This window comes from Empidonax traillii, unplaced genomic scaffold (assembly GCF_003031625.1).
Source record: "Empidonax traillii isolate 1590-97213 ecotype Southwest subspecies unplaced genomic scaffold, ASM303162v1 scaffold1709:size70798, whole genome shotgun sequence".
NCBI classification, from domain to species: domain Eukaryota; kingdom Metazoa; phylum Chordata; class Aves; order Passeriformes; family Tyrannidae; genus Empidonax; species Empidonax traillii.
In genome coordinates, this window is record NW_020956902.1 from 34,749 (window position 1) to 54,845 (window position 20,097).

Sequence of the window (20,097 nt, forward strand, 5' to 3'; positions counted from 1 at the left end):
AATTCCCAGTGTGAATTCCTGATGTGCTCCTGGCCCTCAGGAATGAAATCCTGGCTCGTTCCTCATCCCAGAGCACAAAGTGACTGTGGTGTCCCACCCTTCTGGAGCAGGAGGTTGTAGCCAGGTGGGGATCCAGGGCAAGAGGAAACGGCCTCCAGCTGTGCCAGGGGAGGCTCAGGTTGGACATGAAGAGGAATTTCCTCACTGAAAGGGCTGGAATTCGGGATCATCCAGTCCCACCCTCACCCAGCACGGACAGAATCACCCCTAACCCATGTCCCCAAGGCCACCTCCAGGTGCCTCTGGAACACTGTCAGAGAGTGACTCCACCACCTCCCTGGCAACTTATTCCAAGGCCTGGCCACTCTTGCAGAGAAATTATCTTTGTAGTATCCGATCTGCACCTCCCCTGGCAAAATCAACGAGTCCTCGGGGACGTTCTGAAACCGTGGACTGGTGGCTGAAGGTGGTACCCTGAACATCTACCACGCTGTCCTCTCACAAATCACGGCAATTTTCCCACTTGTGTCCACTCCCTTTTGTTTGCAGAGATGTTGGGAAGCAGAGGAAGGGGGAAAAGAAGGGAATTCCTTCAGGGCACCTTCCGCTCGGCCCCGGCCGGGCTCTCGGGAGCCACTGAGGGTCATGGCATTCCTACCACAGCCCCTGCAGGAGCTCTGAGGGAGGGGCCTGGGTGAGATGGGGTGACATTTTGCAGCAGCTCTGTGCTCTCCACTGTGAGCCCTGCCAGGGAACAGCAGCCTGTTGCTCTCGGCCCAGATGCTTTGGCAGATCTCACCTCATGTGTGTGGCCGCTGCTTGGCAGCGGGGCCGGTGCTGCAGAGCAGGAGGAGCAGGTGCTTTGGGTTCCTTCTGCTCATCCTGCACCAGCTCCCTGGCTTTTTTGCAGTGGGTTTGGAGCACCATAAACAATGTTGGTCTTTTTTTTGGGGTTTTAAACTCTTAGACTCAGTAAAAAGTTGGGCCCAGTGGCAGGTGCTGGATGAGGACGAGGATGAGGAGTTGTGTGGCTCCGGTTTTTGGGAGATACTGGGCTTGTTTTATACTCCCTGTTCATGGAGTGATGGAATGGCTTGGGTTGGAAGAGACCTTAAAGATCATCTCATTCCAATCCCCTGCCATGGGCAGGGACACCTTCCACAATCCCAGGTTGCTCCAACCTGGCCTTGGACACTTCCAGGGATGGGGTGTCCCAAAGCTCTCTGGGCAGCCTAAATCATCCCTGCAGGGACAGAAAGTCCTGCTACCTTGAAAACTGTTCTGTAATTGCTTTAGCTGATGCCCTGCTGGTGGTGACATTTTTTTTGCAGCCTTTTTGAAGCCTCTCTTCCCACAGTAGCCCAACACAGCCCTCAGTCCTGGGCAGGAGGCCACTTCCAGCTTCTTCCCTCTTCCCTTGGAGTCTGCTTCCCGGGAAAGAGTCAGGCTGTTAAACACTCCCCTTCCCATGTGTGTTTGCCAGAGCCCTTCCTGTGGGAGCCATGCACAAAACGGGGGGTTTATTCACTGAGAACACTCTTTTTAAACCCTAAAGTTTGAGGTGCAGTGGTCCTCAGCCTTTAAATAAAGAGTTTGTGTGTTATTTCTTCACTCTCCTTGCCTTGCAATCCCTTTGCTCCCTGCTGCTGTGACGTGGTAGGAGGTTGTGGTTCTTCAGATTGCAGCACAGCCGTGTCTGGTGCCTGTAAATGGGATGCTCAGAGTGTGCTTAGGAACTGGAATTACCCTCTGTCCGGACCAAGGACACGGCTGGGATGGAAACTCTACAAGAATCGAAAGCCTTCAGGGGTCAGAACTTCACGAACGTTTCTGCTCTGAACCGAACTTGGGAGGAGCTTCCCGCAGTTGTTGGGCTGAAGCTCGAAGAATTCCTTGTGTGTTTTTAGTGTTTGGGTCCTGGCAGTGATTTCACATCCTCACCTTTCCTTAGAAACCCTCAGGTGGAATCCTCTTCTCCCTCTGGAGCTCTCTGGAGGCAAGAAAACCCACCCCAAACAGCCAACCAGATTTCCCTTGGTGTAGTTTATATTATAATATTGGGAAGAAATCCTTCCCTGTGAGGGTGAGGAGAGGCTGGGATAGAATTCCCAGAGAAGCTGTGGCTGCCCCTGGATCCCTGGAAGTGTCCCAGGCCAGGTTGGACAAGGCTTGGAGCACCCTGGGCTGGTGGAAGGTGTCCCTGCCCATGGCAGGGGGTGGCACTGGATGATCTTTAAGGTCCCTTCCAACCCAAACCATCCCATGATTCTGTGAGATGTAGATGAAATGTAAAAGTTTTAAATTTGCACAACTTTGGTACTTGGATGGTGTTACTTCTATTATTATTATTATTATTATTATTATTATTATTATTATTGTGAGAAAAAGCCCAATTTTAATAGTTAGGAACTACTGCTTAGCCTGTGCTAGGAAAAGTTAAGCTTTAGAAGGAAAAGCAGGAGTTACACTTCAAAAGCAGCTCTCTTAAATCACAGCATCATCCTAAAGGAACAGTGACAGATTTTTGTTTGGTTTGTGGGTGGGCTTTGTTGTTTTGTTTTGGTTTAAAATGTTCTGGGTTTACATTTGTGTTACTCGAGAGAAATTAATGCAGTTTACGGTGAGCTCCACTTTGGGCTGGCGTTGTTTGGATCATTGGAGTCTGGCAGCACTAGTTTTTTAGTGGTTTTTTTAGCTGCAAGGATATTCAACCACACTCAAGTTTTGTTTTGTTGTTTTGTTTGTTTTTTTTTTTTCTTTTCTCCTTGGAAGCCGCTGCTTCAAGACGAGACAAATCCAAAGAAGTAATTACTTAAAACTTAAAAGTGCATGTCCTAAATACAGAAATGATTACGAAGGCAGGAAATTGGCCTTTCAGAGAAGTGCTTTGGAACTCGGGAGGTTTGACTTGTGAGAGCCTGGCTTTATTTCTGGTTTTAGTTGGGCTTCTCTGCAATGAGCAGCGAGGCAGAGATGGAAATGTTATTAAAACTTTTTATTGGGGAGTGATTGATTGTTTAAGGACTTGGGAAGTGTGAGTGGAGCTTGTCAGGCCCGGCTTGAGATGTCTGTAAAAAGCTGTGTCAGAATATCAGTTATCAAATCATTGGGAACACAGCAGGGGGATGGTTTAGTTACAATTTACAACCTGGGAGGACGTTATGGAATAGCTCTGGTGCTTCCAGGCCACTTTGGAGTGAGGAAAAACCTTGAATGTTGTTGTTTTTATGAACTATAATATGGATTACCGAGGACAAGCCAGCCTGGGAGTCTGGAAGGATTGTGGTTTGTAGGAATTATATCAGAATTTGTGTTATTAACACGGAGAATAAAACAATGTAATGTCTCCCAGTGCAACAGAACTGCTCTGCTTGGTGCCAGAACTGAGGATGTGCCATGAACTTCTGCTGGAGTGAAAGGAACTGCTTTAAATTCCTCCATTGGAGGGATTCCCTGGAATCCTCACACCAGCAGATTCCCTGTGATCCAGGTGGAATTCATAGCAGTGGATACTTTTTTTTTTTCCCAGTTCAGTTTTTCACTTAAAAAAGCCTCTCTGTGTTTGTAAGTCCTCCAAAAGCTTCTGGTTGACAGGAATTAGGCGTGTGAGATGTGAATTTTTTTTTGCCGGTTTGGAATTAGGAAAGCAAAGGGACTTGTAACACCAACAGGGCTGGGGAAGGAGGGGATAGAAAGTGGTTTTATAAAAACCAAGCTGGTTTTGGTTTAAAATTGAAATTAAAACCTCATCAGCTGCCTTGATGGTGACCACCAGAACGTGAGTTGGACGGACAGAGCGCTTTGCAAACCCAGCGTTGATTCTTTTAAGTGCAGAGAGTTAGGAAGGTTTTTGCATCAATCCCTCACACTGTACGTGTTCCAAACTGCACAAGTACTCGGAGATCCTCCCCCTCTCTCCTGAAAGCTGTTCTCTTTGGTCAGGTATTGAATAATTTATATCATGTGAGACTATTGCACATGATGTATTCAGCCCTTGTTTAGCTCTTACATTAATGGTTTGGCATGCTGGCTGTACATTGATATGGGAGATGCTTCCCATTTTTTCTCTACCAACTGTTTAAATATATCTTGTGCCTCAGTAACTGCAAATGGGAAATAGAATAATTCAAGTAATTTCCCCTGATGGTTTTTTATGAGGAGGAAAAGATTTCTTTTTTTTTTTTTAATAATTTTATTTTATTTTAATTTTTTTTATAATACGTAATGTGTTTGCACATTAAAGGAGAGCTTTAAAAATGAACCTGGTATTTATGGTAACCTTATGTTTAGCTGGAACAGTGGGATGTGAACAGGGAAGTTTAGACTTCAGGCCAGGTGTTGACTGGGGATAAAATACCGGGTGTTTTCCACCTCTTGGATGGTTTTCCATGTTGCCATGTAGGAAATTTATTCACTCTTTAATTACTTTTTGCACTGAAAATCGCGAGTGACGTTATTTCTGCTCGCTTTGGGGGCTGCACCAACGCGAGAAACTCCGAGTTAACTGCTGATAAAAGTGTTTCCCTGGAAGGACAGTGGAGCAGAGCAGGAGAAGGATTAGTGCTGCAAAGTCCCGGCCCAGTCGGGATTGCCTGGAAAATCTTGTAAGCCCGTGTTGGGATAACGCTGCTCCTGCTCCCTGTGTGGCTGCTCTGCTGCAGGGCTTGGCAAAGATGGGCTGAAAAAGCAGTATTTTAGTTCCAGAAGCTGTCAGGAGATAAAGAGTAGATGGCCCTGGTTTTGGGGCGTGCACGCACCGAGATACTTGCGCGTGTTTTAGGGCATCAAAGGAAAACATTTCCGCGGGTTTTCCCTCTGATAAAAGGTCCGAGATGAAGTTGTCGCGTTTTCTAAAGGAGGGAGCCGGTAAAACTTTTAATCCCTGTCGGCACCGGGGAAAAGCAGGCTGTGCGGTTCAGACCTGGAAAGTTTGGAGCGTCCTAGGGATCCGTGGAGAAAATAGGGACCTTCCCCCCCCCCCCTCTCTATCCACCACCCAGGTGAGCGGCGCAGGGAAAGTCCCGCCAGGATCCTGGGGGGGCTCCAGGGCTGCCGGTGCTTCCCACCCTGTTCACCTGGGCAAGGAGGGCTCTGCTCCCGCTGCCAGGCACCTTCCAGAGGCACTGGAGAACAGGAAGCACCCCCCCCCACCCCCACCCCGCTCCCAGGTGAGGGAATCGCAGCAGCGCTTCCACATCGCTGTGGGCTGGGAAAGGGGAGTAAAAAAAACATGCCCGGCATCGGGATCGGGATCGCTGCGGCCGCCACGGCGTAGAGGGATCCGTGGAACTCCTGGAGTGGCTTCCAGAGTAAGTCTTGTCAGTCTTTGCGTTTCGAGACGCCGGTTTTCCAAGACCCACGGCTGTGCCCGTGGGAAGGGGGTCTCTCCCGAGGAGAGGAGCCTTGGAAGCGGTGCTGGTCAGTGTGGCTGCTCTGCTCCTCCATGGATCCACACAGTCACAGGCACAGACACGACTGTTCTGGCAGATAACCTGATTTTCCTTTAAATCGCTGACCAAAATTGGCTTATTTCTCCTAGGATGCTTCAGTCCTTTTAGCGGTGGTCGGAGGAGCTGGAATTCGTTTGCTTAAAATCTGCCGGGGGGTGAATAATAATAATAATAACAGTAATAATAACAGCAATAATAGTAATAATAATATTAATAAAGGATGTTCTTTCTTTAGGGTTAAACCCAAGCCAATTGAACAGAAATTGGACAGAAATTAAACAGCAATTCGCATCCTGTGGAAAAGGGAAGGACAGGAGTAGGCTGGGATTTTAGAGGAGGTGACCTGACTTAAGGCAGTGGAAAGGGAACTTTACAGCTTTTCAAAGCCCTGGGAAGGATGGCAGCCGAGCGAGCTCCCACTCGGGGAAGCGTCGGGATTCGCTCTTCCAGCATCCCAGCCCTGGCGAAGGCGTCCCGGAGCCGGGCAGGGGAAGTTGGAATCCTACGCGCGGCGCTTATCCATAATCCCGTGTATCATGGCTGCGCCGCCCTGCCCTTGCTGTGGGGGTGAAATGTAGAACATGAGGCTGATCCTCGGGAGATGGAGCTAATTTCGCCCTAAACTTGAAAGTGTTAACAGCGCCTCGCGAATGTGACAAAGCTCAATCGCGCTCCTTGTTTATGGATCCCGCTCCCATTGGGCGCCCGCCGGCAGCTCTGCCCTGGCAACTGGGCGCGCTCATTTGCATAGCGCGCCGCCATTGGCTGGCGCGCCGGGCGGCTGCGCCAATCAGGGCGGGCGGGGCCGTGGTAGGCTATGCTAATGAGGCGCTGTTGCTGGGGCGCGGCGGGCAGCGCGTGAGGGGAGCCGGGAGAAGGAGCGGCTCCCGCTCCCGGGGAAAAACCGGGAAGCGCCTCCCGCCCTCCCGGCCGGCCCTCAGCACCGACCGACCGACCGCCCGCCCCTCAGCACCGACCGATCTCCCGGCTCCGCGCACGGCCGGCCTGGCCTTGGACGCGCTCGGGGCCCGGGTGGGGATGAGGGCAGCCGCAGCCTCGCCGGGCGACTTCGTTATATTTCCCTTTGATTTTGTTTATTTATCTGTTTGTTTTTTTAATTGAAGCGCCTGAAAGTGGCCCCTGCGGAAAGCACTGGGACACACACACACACCCCCACGCTAATAAAGTGAGCTTGGGTGTGGGTCCGGCTTGGATGTCACTCCCCGTTTCCCCCCCCCCCACACACACACCGTGTCCGAGATAAGGATCTGGAGCCGCTGTGGATATGGAATAATCTATTTATGGAACGCACACGCCTACCTTTTAAAAATGGGGGTTTTCACCGACCCCCACCCCGGACAAAAACAACCCCCCTGTGCTGCAGGTTGAGTCACGGAGCACTCGCACGTTTACCTTTCAAAAACGGGGTTTTCACATCCCTCCCACAGGCCAGAAAACACCCCAACAACCCCCTCAGCTGTAGGCCGAGTCCAGCTTTTTTAATGGAATATACAACACATTTACCTTTCAAAAATGGGGTTTTCACATCACCCCCACCCCAGGCAAAAAACTAAAACCCCAACCACCCCCCTCAGCTGTAAGTTGAGTCCGGCTTTTTTTCCTTCCCTGTGTAACATTCCTGCCTAAGAATATTGGGGAATCTGATCTTGAAGTATATTCAGTGCTTAAATCTGCATCTGTAGCTGTTTGTTTTTTTTTTTTCCTTTTGATTTTTTTCCCCCCTGGTTTCCAAACCTGCCTTTTCTCCTGTTCAATCCTGGATCACTTTTCCTTCTCCAGTCCCGTTCCCCATTCCCTCCCTTTGCCTTCCTTAGTGTCCAATTCCTGGGCTTTCTTTCCATAACTACTCACATTCCCTCTATCCAACTCAGTAAAATTGCCTGGAAGGTTACTGAATTATTTAACTGAGTAAATCCAGCAACATTCCATGTTATTTTTTGCCTTTTTTTCCTTCCCCTTAGCATAAGTATCAATATACATCTGATTTTTGGTGCCACTGGTAACTGTGGAAATTCCTTTGGCCAGCAGATTTTTGATTAAATCTGATTTTTCCTTTGGTGGAATTTTAATTTTTGACAGAAAACTTCAGGTTCAGCAGAGGTAAATTGAATTGCCCTTAAAGCAAACCTTTTCACAGGGAAACTTGGTGATTCACAGGGAGTTTTAGAAGCTGAAAACTAAGATAAAGTATAATTTGTGCCTACTTAGAGTTCGTTTGGAGCCTTCTGAAGTGCGAGTTTAAAGCATGTTTAATGAAAAAGTCGTGTCAATTTAAATGTTATGTCACCAAATTTCTGTTGTATTACGAGGTTATCGTGGTTTATAGGGTATTTTTCTCCTTATTTGACAGAGTTTGACAGAACTTTGTGTTTAATCAGTGTTTTGGTTTTCACTGGGAACTGAGGGACAGGTGTGGGGGTCTTTCAGCAAGAATAAATACGGACACAGAGTTGGAATTTAGTTGTTGGAAAACCTCTGTTTGGGATAATATTCGCACTTTATTCTTTATTTCTGCTTTGTTTTGTTTGTTGGGTCAAGGTTGGACTTGGCGGTCTTGGAGGTCTTTTCCAACCTTAATATTTCTGGTGGTTCTTCAAACTTTCACCAGGATCATAAAAAAGTAGATCTCCGTTTTCCCCCTCACCTTCATATTCCCTCTTTTTAAATGTCAGGCTTTTCATTAAATTAGAAAACTTTCAAACCTTAGAATAACTGCATAAAATCATGAAATACTCAGAAATGAGGAGGAGGAGGAGGAGAGAAAAAAAAGAAGCATCAGAAGCTCAGCCTTGGCACATTTCCACTGGCATCGGTGACCTCTGGAAAATGAGTGGTTTTTAATTTGGAGTATTTGAATAATTTGTTGTTTTGTTTTGTTTTTTTTTCTGTTTTTTTTTTCTAGTTTTAAAGCCTCTTCTTTAAATCTGGTTTATTAACTATTCAATAATAAAGCATTGATTGCTGAGATACTGAGTTTCACTCACTCATCAGCAGCCAAACTACTTGAGTTTGACCAGTGGTTTGGGATGAAGAGTTGGGAAAAGGAAAACTTCTCGTGGCAGGAAAACTCCTGAAGGATATCAGATTTTAATATGAAATATTTAATATTAAATTAGAAAGCCATAAACCCTTCCATAATAACTATTTTGTTGTGTAAATCCACGTGCACAGTTGAGGCTGTTTCTTCTCCAAATCCTTGGATATCCTCTCCTGGAGGATCTCAGGAGGGCAGTGCGTCAAAAAAAGGTGGTTTTTTTTTTACCTCACTAGTCTGTGTTCCTTGTGTTTTGAAAGCCTTTCACGTGCTGTATATTCAAAATCAGAAGTTTAAAGCCATAGACCCCTTTCATGTCTATCCCAAGTCTCCTCGTTCTGCTGAAAATCCAGAATATTACAGAAGGAAACTGTTGTTTGTGAATTCCAAGGATGCAGAAACAATGCCCACTCTATAGAATACATATGCAGCCAGGAATAATTTTATTTGGAGCACAGTCTGAAGGGGTGTCAGGGGATATTATGTTAAATACAATGGAAATAAAAAGATCTATTGTGTGGCCACCTATTGAGCAAGCTGGGCTTTCATTCTGTCCCTCAAAACAAACAGGGCATTCACGGAGCTAAAACAGCATCATAACTTATTGACATGGAGGCACTGAATTAAAGCTGGCCAAGGGTTCTGCTGTTTCCTGATTTCTGTGCCCAGCACTCCTCATTTTAATGTGCTTTTAATCCACTTCATCCAGAGGCAGAGCCTTGAATTCCCTGTGGGATCATCCATAGGTTGGGTTCTCCCTGTTCACCTGTGGAGTGGGAGGTGTTTTTCAGAGCTGCCCAAGAACACAAATGCAAAAGCAGAGTGGTCACGGAGCTTAATTTTGACTTTGGGAGTTCAGAGCACTTTGTGTTTCCTGGAGGTTTTCGCTGAGAATTTGAGGCTTCGTCGATTTAAACAAAACGTAGTTTCACTTCCACAACGTTTTCGTAGCTCTGAGTTTCTCCAGAGTGTCCTCAAAGTGATATTTATAAGTTAATGCAACTCAGATTTATATGGTGTTGCCAGTGGATTAAATGAGTTATAGGAACTCCCTTCTCTTGTTGTGGGAGAATACCCAGGGTTTGGTCCTTCTGGTACTGGATTTTTTTTCGGAGTGACTTTTTTTTTTTTGTGGAAGGTTCTTCCCACAGTGTGTCCCTGTCCCAGGTCTGAGCCACATTTTTTCCACAGGAGAGGGAAGTGGTGTCCTCTGGCTGCACAAAACCCACAAACCACGTGTGAGTCCTGCCCAAAATCCACCTCCAGGGAAGGAAAGAGCCAGGACAGGCAGTGTCAGAAGAGCCCATCAACCTGCTCTTGGCCTGTTTCTTGGGGAAAAGATCCCAGGAGAAGTTCCATGTCCCCTCCTGAGCGCTGTGTCTCCCGTGTCCATCAGGGAAGAGCAGGAGCAGGAGGAATGTGGGGGTGTGTCGGCCCGGTGAATGGGATCTGAGAGGGTGGATGTTTCTAAGTTTAGGGCTTCGTTCTGCTGGGAGACGAGGCAGTGTTTGGCTTTTTCCATGCAGGGAAGTCGCCTGAATGGTTATTGTAGGATTGCTTCTCAAGTGGCCATTCTTAAGAACTCCTCCACAATCATTTAGTTCCTCCAGAGGGGGAACTGCCGGGGGATTATTTATAACGGGATTGTTGGCTCTGCGGTGGCTGCCGCAGGTAGTTCCCTTTGTTCCCCGGGCTCTCCTGGCTTTTCCTTGCGTTCTCCCAGCTTTTCTCACTCCAGCCCGAGCAGAGTGAGGTCCCAGGACCTCCAGGTTCTCATGTGGTCATTTTGAACTCCATGCAGGGAGGGGACAATGGGCTGGGAGCGTTGCAGCAGTTCACTCAGAGTTCAGGTTGGCATTTGCTTGTTGCTCGAAAGGTGATTGTTCTCAGCTCTGAAATCCCCCCTGGTTGACATTGATTATGCTCAGCTCTGGTAGGTCTGACGTGTCTTCAGCGTGGGTTTCTTTGAACAGAGAGTTCTCAAGATGCAAGTGTTTGTTGCTGATTGCTCCCTGTCTGCTCTAGGATGTGCTGATGGAGCAAAGGGGGGCTTGGGTATTAAAGAAGTGCAGGGATCAGCCTCACTTTTCCAGGTATCACTGGACAATCCTCATGGACAGTGAGGGTTTGCCCAAGCATAGATTTTGAGAAACAAGGTGGGCCAGAACTCTTGCAAAACAGTTCACTTTGCCAAAAGCAAAAGGTGGATGTTCCATGAGGGGAGAGGGTTGTGCAGTTGCTCAGCTAACCCGGGGTTTGCTCTGAGGAGGCATTTGGCTGTTTTCACTGTCATTAATTCAAAATACAAGCAAGAAGGTGCACACCTTCACGGGGGGTGACGTAGCAGGGACTGGAAATAAAAAGAAATAAAAGAAATAAAAAGTCTGAACAAGTTCTATGCAGTGGGAACACCCTACTTGGCCTGTGGTGTTGGCCCACAAGCTCTTGAACTCTTGAGTGTGGAACTGAGATCCCCCCGTTGTGGTGACCGAGGCAGTTCACAGTTTTACCCTCTGGTGGTGTTTCCTGGCAGGTTCTCACTCACCTTCCAAAATATCCCTGAGAGGGGAGATCTCCCAACGACCCAGGCAGGGAAAGGGAGGATGGGGCAGGAGGTGAAAGGAAGCTCAACATTTTGGGGCAAAGCAATGACCTTTAGAGGGAAAATTCTTGAAGAAATGAGTCGTGCAGAGGAGAAAGTTTCACCCTTCAACCTGAGATCACAGAAACACAGAATGGTTTGGGTTGGAAGGGACCTTAAAGCTCATCCAGTGCCACCCCCTGCCATGGGCAGGGACATCTTCCTCTATCCCAGGTTGCTCCAAGCCCCGTCCAACCTGGCCTTGGACACTTCCAGGGATGGAAAACCCCCAAGGATTATTACCACTGTTAGTGGTAAGTTCTCAAACAGGGGGAATTCCTACATTTGACCTTCTAGAAGTGTGATATAAATGCTGATGGGACTTTCACTGCTTTACCTCCTCCATCCTGCCCAACCCTCAGTGGGCAGGGAAGTGTTTCTAAGGCTGTTGCAAAGGGGGTGTTATCAGCAAAGTAACTTTTTATCTCCTGGAGCCACCAAATCAGGATCAGCTGCTGCACTTGGAAGATGCTTTTGTCAATCCTGGAGGCAAACTTGAATATCTCACAGGGTCAAAATGGTTAAACTGGTCCTTTCTAGGGTTTCATTTTTAGTTGTGAGGTGAATAGGTACAAAGACACATTAAGGAAATGTGACTTTTTCAATGTTCTCCTGATTTTTGTCTGACTTTGCCTCCTTTTTTTTTATCTTTCACTGTGAATACACCTCAGTAGAATACTTGGGTAGAGCTGTGACAGAGGGACAAAGAGAGGCACTTTGAGAAGCAAAAGTGACAGAAATGCAGAGGAACCGTCTGATCGCGGTGGGGATTTTCAGGTGAAGTCCCACGTGGCAGAGGAGCTGCTCCAGCAGCTCCTGATTCCAGGAGAGGAATCCTGGCACTTACTTTCTGCTGACTTTGGTGGCACTGAAATGTGGAAATTGGAGGAGACCTTTGGAGGCCACCTGGGCCAACCTCTCCTTGCTCATGCAGGGCCACCTGGAGCTGGTTGTGCTGTGACCTGTTGGGTTTGGAGCACAATCCACCCATTTTTTTCAGGAACAGTGATCCCCTGTCGGGGTGGATCAGAGCCACCTGCAGCTGCTTCTTCTTGAATGTTTGTGCCTTGCTTTGGGTGGAAGGAGAAGGCCAGGGATGAGTTGTACCACTTGGTGACCTTAAGATACCTTTTTCTGGGAGGAGGTTTAATGTCTAAATGAAGGCATGTGGACTCTGGTCAGCATGGGAATAACAGAATCTCGAGTGGATGAGGTGGGAAATTGGATCTTGAAAAACCTGTCTTGGGTCTTTAAATTGTACCCCAAAATTGTCCCGTGTTAAACCAACTGTGGTTTATTTACAGACTCTCCAATAACCACCATATCAAGTAGTTTCTCTGCTTGGAGTTAATAATTTCTGTGATGCTCGGAAAAGTCATGGAATCACAGAACGGGTTGGGTTGGAAGGACCTTAAAAATCATCCAGTTCCAACCCCCTGCCGTGGGCAGGGACACCTTCCACCAGCCCAGGTTGCTCCAAGCCCCATCCAACTAGGCCTTGGACACTTCCAGGGATCCAGGGGTATCTGCAGAACATCCATTAAAAAGAAATCCATTTAAACCAAAGCCAGTTTGAATGAGAAAAGTACTTCCCATCCTCACCAAACAGATAAATATATTCTTGAACTTCTTCCACTGTGTTCAGGTGATGCTTTAAAGAAATGAACCCAACCTTCTTTGTGAGAAGGGAATCCATTTTTGCAGTGTCTCTATTTCCAGATAATTCTGGGCTGGGAACCTCTTTGGAGTGCAAATCTACATAAAAGTGTTTATTTTTATGCCACCCCTGAACTAACATCAGGTCAGGCCTGTTTGTAAGATAATTCCCCTCACTCCCAATCCATCATCTCTTAATGTATAGAGATCTTGCCATGCTTTTAGTTCTCTGTCACTGTTTCACAGCCTGTGACCACTTGAACTTCCAGTGCTTAGAAGGGAAAACTGATGATCCACTGCCCTTTGTTCCTTAGGTATTTCTGTCCTGTGGAAGTTCTGGATGTGGATTTTAGTCCTGCCGTGGTGGCCAGCAGATCACTTACTTTTTTTGGGTGTCTAGAACTCTCCAGATGAGCCAAAAAATCAATCTGGGAGCCACCAGAGGGTTTGTGAACCTCAATTAATGGGTGCACAGAAACGTCCCCATTTCGGGAGCGACTCCTCGACCTAAAACTAAAGGAGGTCAAGATTTCTATTCTAACCAGTCCTTCTTTCTCCCCTCATTTCTTCCTGACGTGTCACCAGGTGTTTCCAGGCAGTTGGGAGTGTTCCCTTGGGATTAGATGTCCCGGGGTAGGATTGCAGGTGTCATGGAACAAAGTCTGAGATGTGGCAAGGGCGGGGGTTTCATCAGGGCTTGTTTTTGTTGATAGCCAGGGCTGCTTTCAGCAACAAGGCTGTGAACTCCAGTGCCTTCGTTCCAGGGACAGGAAGAAGTTGTAAACATGGAATTCCTTGGCTGCTGATCCCGGTGGTTGCAGGTCTTCAACTTTTGACCCAGGTGGTTGATGTTTGTTGCTAATATGGATGAGGGTTGGTAGCACCACCAGGAGGTGACTGGGATGCCTTTGTTTGGGATGAGTTGGCCAATTCCCACCATTCATGTCATCTCCTGGCCAGGCTCCTGTGTCTCCTCGTGTCCCTGAGATTTGGGTTCGTGAAACCCCTTTATTTTTCGGGTTTGGAGAAAGGTTCTTGTAGGACATGGTTTGGATTCGTGTCTGTTGACATCAGTTTTGGTGGGGGACTTCCCTCCAAACCAACAGGTACCTGGTGGTGAAGCACAAACAGCAGATCTCCCCCAGAAATTTAAACTGGATGAATAAAAGAGGCAGGTGGATTTGGGTGGGTGTTCAGGTTGTTATTATCCAGTTCATCCTCAGCTTTGTTGTGATTTTCGGAGTGTCAGAAGGTGCTGTAAAGTCCAGCTGTGAATGACCACCCCACACCACCAGGATTTTTGGGTGTGCATGTGTGAGTTTCTGCTTTTTTTAGGGATCCAAGCGCAGAATTTTCAGAAGTTAAATTTGTTTGTATTACGTTGTGTGATTTGCCAGATATCTGTCTGTTGGCAACCTGTGGCTTGGGGTAAAAAAGTACAAGAAATAAACCTTTTAAAGCAACTGGCTCCAATTTAGAATTAATGGTATTTTTGACTGTCTGATTTAAATATTGTTTTGACTTTTACTTCAGTCACCAAGATGTTGCTAAGTGAGATTATGAGTTTTTTTTTTTTTTTTCAAGAATTAAAAGAGCAGAAAGTAGAGATCCTGGGTGATGTCTTACATATGCTCTTCCATTCTTACAGGAATGCTCAGTATAGATTGAAAAGTAACTGTACACTAAATTTTTCAGGTTTTAGAGGTGGAAGATTAACTCTGGTTCTCAGTTTTGAAAAGACATTTGACAGAAGAGTTAAAAGTAATTTTTCTCTGCAGTGTCAGGAGTTTATTTTATTTTCATTTGCAAGGCCATTTTGATACTTTGCCCTGTTATCAGAGGCACAGTAATTCCCACAAAAAAAAAAGGGAGTTTTCAGATATATCTCATCATTATATAAATGCAATTTCATCATTATTGTCTGCTGGTGCTTTGGTAGCACTGGAGGAAAACGCCAGTGGCCTGTCAATGGATATTTCACTGCTTGACTTCACTTCCCCCCTTTTAAAGTCATCATAATTATCCCATACGTAGCCTTTCTCATTTATAGCTGTTAGAATAGTATTTTGACTTCTTTATTGAATATATTTGTCAATAATCAGTGTAAAATGATGTTTGATTTCAGCCCAAGCAGCCCTGTTGCCCTGACAGGGCTGAGTCAATGATCCAGCAGAATTTGCAGTGTTTTATTTTTTTTTTCTTGACATAGTTATTTTTAAGAAAGCCAGATTGATGATCTGAGTTCATCTGCTGTTTTCTACTGCTTGTGTTTTCTTGCAGAGTTTTGCTTGTAGAGGAAATGGGGATTCCCCTCCCTTGGTCAGCTGCTTGACTGTTTAACACCTTCCTTCTAAATTTCATCTTTACCAATAATTTCTGCTTTGAGGCTGCAACTGCTGTTTGTTTGCAGTCAGGGAAGGGAATCCCACAATCATCAGGGTTGGGAAGGACCTTCAGGATCATCCAGTCCCACCAGAATCCCCCCCTAATCCATGTCCCAAAATGAGTTACTGGGACTGGGCAATGCCTTTGCTTCTCTTCTGGCACAGTCAGTCAGAAAGTTGCTGTGAGCAGCCCTGGGAGGCACAACTTGGGGTGTTTTCCTGGCTTTTGGGGAATCCACACACAAAATTCCTGTGTTTGGAAATAAGCCCTGTCAAATTCGGATTGACAGGAGGGGTGAGAAAAGGATTGGAGTCATGGAATGGTTTGGGACGGAAGGGACATTAATGATCATCTTGTTCCACCCCCTGCCATGGGCAGGGACACCTTCCACCAGCCCAGGTTGCTCCAAGCCCCGTCCAACCTGACCTGGGACACTTCCAGGGATCCAGGGGCAGCCACAGCTTCTCTGGGAATTCTCTCTCAGCCCCTCCCCACCCTCACAGCCAAGAATTCCTTCCTGATATCCAATCTAAACCTACTATCATTGAATTTGAAGTCATTCCCCTTGTCCTTTCACTCCAGACCCCCTGTAGTTGATCTTCCCTCGAGGATGATTTCTGGGTTCCCAACCTGTCAAAACTCCGGTGTCTGAAAAAAAAAAATCGGATGAGCTCTGCGAGCCGGGATGAGGAGGGGAACGCTCTGAACTGAAACCACTCCAACCACCTCCCCTTGTTCTTTGCAGGAGGAGAGACTTCAGCATGCAAACCTTCATCTGTTCGGCTTGCACCATCGTTTTCATTCCATGCTGCTGGCCTTCAGATGGCTGGACAGATGTCCCACTCCCATCAGCAGTACAGTGACCGGCGGCCGCAGAACATCAGTGACCAGCAGGTGTCTGCCTTATCCTACGCTGAGCAGCTCGAGCAGCCACTCCCACTGACAAACCAGGTGAGGGTGACAAACCGGAGCTCCTGCAGGTGTCACCGTTCCTGCAGACGCAGCCGTGGAATCACGGGGTGGTTTGGGTGGGAAGGGATCTGAGGGATCGTCCGGTCCCACCCCCTGCCACGGGCAGGGACACCTTCCACTAGACAAGGTGACTCCAATCTGGCGTTGGACACTTCCAGGGATCCAGGGGCAGCCACAGCTTCTCTGGGAATTCTATCCCAGCCCCTCCCCACCCTCCCAGCCAAGAATTCCTTCCCAATATCCCACCTAACCCTGCCCTCCTTCAACTTAAGGCCATTCCTCCTTGTCCTATCACTCCAAGTCCCTCTCCACTTTAATGTGTCACACAACCATAAACTGCAGCCTCAGGGCATTTATTTCTTTTCAATTGTTTTGTTGTTTTGTTTATTTTGTTTACCTAAATAACTCCTGACTCTTTAAGGATGGGTAGACAGCTAAGTTCCTTGAAGTTCATTTTAAACATCTGGTACACATTTGTTGTGATTCTTCTACTTAGACAGTCTTCCCTCTTGTGTTAAGGAAATGCTCCAAGTGGAGAGTTCTAAAGAGAGTTTAATAACAGTGTTTGTTTGGTTTTTTTTTAATTTTTATGCTGCTTGTTAGAATATAATTACTTTATTACTTGTTCTCATGGACAGTGTTTTAATGCAGTGCCACTGGTTGGTGTATTTGGTGTATTTGCACAAAAATATATTATTAAGGAAGATACACTTCTTTTTTTTTCTTAAAAAGCAACATCTAAAGCTGTGCTTTAGCACTGGGGTTTCCTTACTACTAATTTACCACTTACATTGCAGGGGGGTAACACGGACACAGGGATTAGGATGTGCTGCTTTTGAGCTCCCAGTAGCCACAGGAGCTGCTTTTCCTCTGGAGAAGTGGGAATTTTTTTTGTCGTTTTTTAAATGTTAAAGACACTTCTGCAGGGAGAGGAATGGAGTGGTGAGGATGGGAATGGTCAAACCTGCTCCTAGAAACAGGGTTTGAGGGTCTACAAAGGTATTTTATGTGACTTTTTGTAGGTTAAAGGCGCCCCCAAACCTCCCCAGCGAGGTTGGTCAGTCAAGAAGAAAAGTTGCTGGTTCCTTAAACGTTTTAAGGCACTTCAGGGCTACAACCCTGTGTGAGCTGTAGTGACATCAGTGCTTGCTTGGTCACGTTTTCATACCAAACTCAGGGAATTTTAGGTTGTGTGGATGTTACCCCACGTGAGGAAATGACCAGCCTGACACCTTGGTGATGGCAGTGGGGCTGTCTCTGCACCACTGACACTATTTTATAGAATAAATTCTTATTTTTTCAGCTCCATCTTGTTTTTTTTTTTCTGCATTGTAGCTTCTGTTTTCCTATTTTACTGAAGTCTTTATTGTCCTCTGCCCAAGCAGCTCAGAATTGTCACTTCTTTATCCTTTCAGCACCCTTGGCTTTCGTGGTGGGCAGCTTATTGAAGTCTCCTGGCTACTTGTCTTTTGTGCCTCTATCTGAGTTCTTGTGCTTCTCCTCTCAGCCAGTCCCACCAGGAGTTCTCCAGAGCAGGTTCCTGGTGGGAATGGGGGCTCTGTGGGAGCCTCCTGGGGAGTCTCAATGGCTTTTTGCCTTTGCACTGATCTGATCTGCACAACCCAATCCAGCTGAGATCTCCGTGCTGGTGGCTCAGATCATCTGCTCTACACCTAAACAAATCCCTTGTTCTTTCTCTTAGAGTTTTCCAGCTCTAGTTCGTCCTGATCCAAACTCTTTTATCTCATAAAAGCTGTGACTTTCTGTGGCTGAGTGTCACATCCAGGGATGGGGACTCCACAATCTCCCTGCTGGGCAGCCCCTTCCAATGTTTAATCACCGTTTCCAGGAAGAAATTCCTCCTGATGTCCGACCTGAGCCACTCCTGGCACAGCTTGAAACTGTTCCTTCTCCTGTCCCTGTTCCCTGGGAGCAGAGCCCGACCCTTCCCAACTCCCCCCTCCTGTCAGGGACTTGCAGAGCCAGAAGGTCCCCCCTGAGCCTCCTTTTTTTTCCAATGTTGCTTCCTATCCTTGAGAAAATCCTCTTTTTAACAAGCAGCAAAAGGCTGAACGTTGGAGAAGGTTTGATAGATGGATCTGACACGGCCATAAAAACAGGAGGAGGGAAGAGGTAACTTCTGGACAGTTGGCTCAGCTTGGCTGCTCCAGCCTAAAAGTAACTTATTCGGTGCCCTAAAAGTAATTTTTCTGGGTGGAAGTGTCCACCAGTTGGTTGATAACGAGCTGCCAACCCCTTTGCTCCCCAGAGGGCCCGTTCCCCGGTGATGGAGTAGCCGGGGGCACTCCAGGAAACAGGAGTTTCCCGGGAAGCTCCAGGTAAGGAGAGTCTTTCCCGAGCTCCAACCCCCCTCTGGTGGCCAAAGGGCCGCGGTGCTTGTGCTGGGAAAGCCAATCCTCTCCCAGATTCCCTCCTTTCCAGAAAATCCCTCTCTTAAATAATTGCCTTTTCAGGTTATTTTTTACTGCAACTGACTCTTTTTGTTTGTTTGTTTGTTTGTTTTTGAGGATATTTTCTGGTTCAGGTTCCTGTAATCTCTCATAAACAGGGAATGGGGAAGCCAGGCCTTGAATGAGAATTTATTCCTTTTATTCCTGCTCTGCCCTGCTGGGATTTTGATTATATTGGTTTGCAGGCCATATTCTGCCGGTTTAGGAACCGTTCACAGTTGGAGATTAAAGATTGTAAAAAATGTAAAATTTTTTGCAATGTAAATATTGTGCCGTTCAAAAACAGGAACAACAATTTATATTAAAATATATAAAGTATATATACTTATATACATATACATTTATATATCCCGTTAAAATACCTAAAAATGACGCTCAAAATTTTATTTATATAATCTTCTCTTGCACCTCTTGCTTCCTGCCTGTGCTCCCCAAACCCATCATTGATTGACAAGGCTCAACCAACAGGAAGACACCCCAAACCCAGCCACTTTTCACTTATTTATGAGGGTGTAAATAGCAATAAAAAACTTCCAGCTCTTTTCCTTTTTAACTTTTTCCTTCAGTCTTAAGGCTTTTGTTTCCCAAAAAGTTCTGGGTCCTGCTCGTGGTTTTGGGGTCTCTGCCAAGAGCCAGAACCAACTTCAGGGAGCTGTGGGAGCAGAAAAGTTGGGATCTGTGGGATCTTTCCCCCTTTAACAATCCCAAACTCCTATTTCTTTGTCCATTTTTAACTGGCTGCATCTTGTGAGTTCAGCCTAACCTGATGGGGAAATAAGATAAGAAGCTCAAAAGTTGTCACAACTTCAAACAAGTGGGGTGTTTTTAATTTTGACTCTGCACTGATGTTTGTCTCCATCCCGGGAGATGAAACTGCTTCAAGTGAAGAACAGAAAGATCAGAAAATTGATTTAACTGCCCCAGAGGTTGAGGTGGATTCACAGGCAGATTTTGGTAACAAATTCCAAGGGTTCAGCTTTCAGGAAGCCCCTGGGATTGGCAGGTCGGGCTGATGCTGATCACTTTTATCTCTGTTTATCTGAGGTCACTTAGCACCTGCATGATCCCTGCTTTTACTGACCACATCTTGGCCAGAGATTTTATTGATCACAACCAGATCAGGGCCAAGTTCTTGCCTTAATTCACATCCTTAATTCAGTTAAAAATCCTTAATTCAGTCATTTCCACTGCCTGATTAACATTATGGTAAGTGAGGGACTTCACCAGACTCTGTCCTGAGTGTGAGCCTGTCAATTAAACAACTCATCACAACTGCAATTCTTGCTAAAAGTTCCCTTTCTACTGTAAAATCTTCATTATTTACCCCATTCATTGTTTATTCCAGTTGTAAAATGGAACATGCAGTTTACACAAGCTGAATTTATCTTTTTTTCCCCTCCTTTTTTTTAATGGTAGTGGATCTTTCTTTTTAAAAAAAAAAAAAAAAAAAAAAAAAAAATCTGAATT

General features: G+C 46.4%; 1 protein-coding gene across 1 annotated transcript in view; it reads left to right on the forward strand.

The window, feature by feature from the left end:
- Nucleotides 1-20,097, forward strand: part of DYRK1A (dual specificity tyrosine phosphorylation regulated kinase 1A) — a 63,647-nt gene that overhangs the window by 31,234 nt on the left and 12,316 nt on the right. The window contains exon 3 of the mRNA XM_027908431.1: nucleotides 15,933-16,138. Coding sequence (XP_027764232.1) covers nucleotides 15,933-16,138 — 206 coding nt within the window. The remainder of the gene's footprint in view (nucleotides 1-15,932; nucleotides 16,139-20,097) is intronic.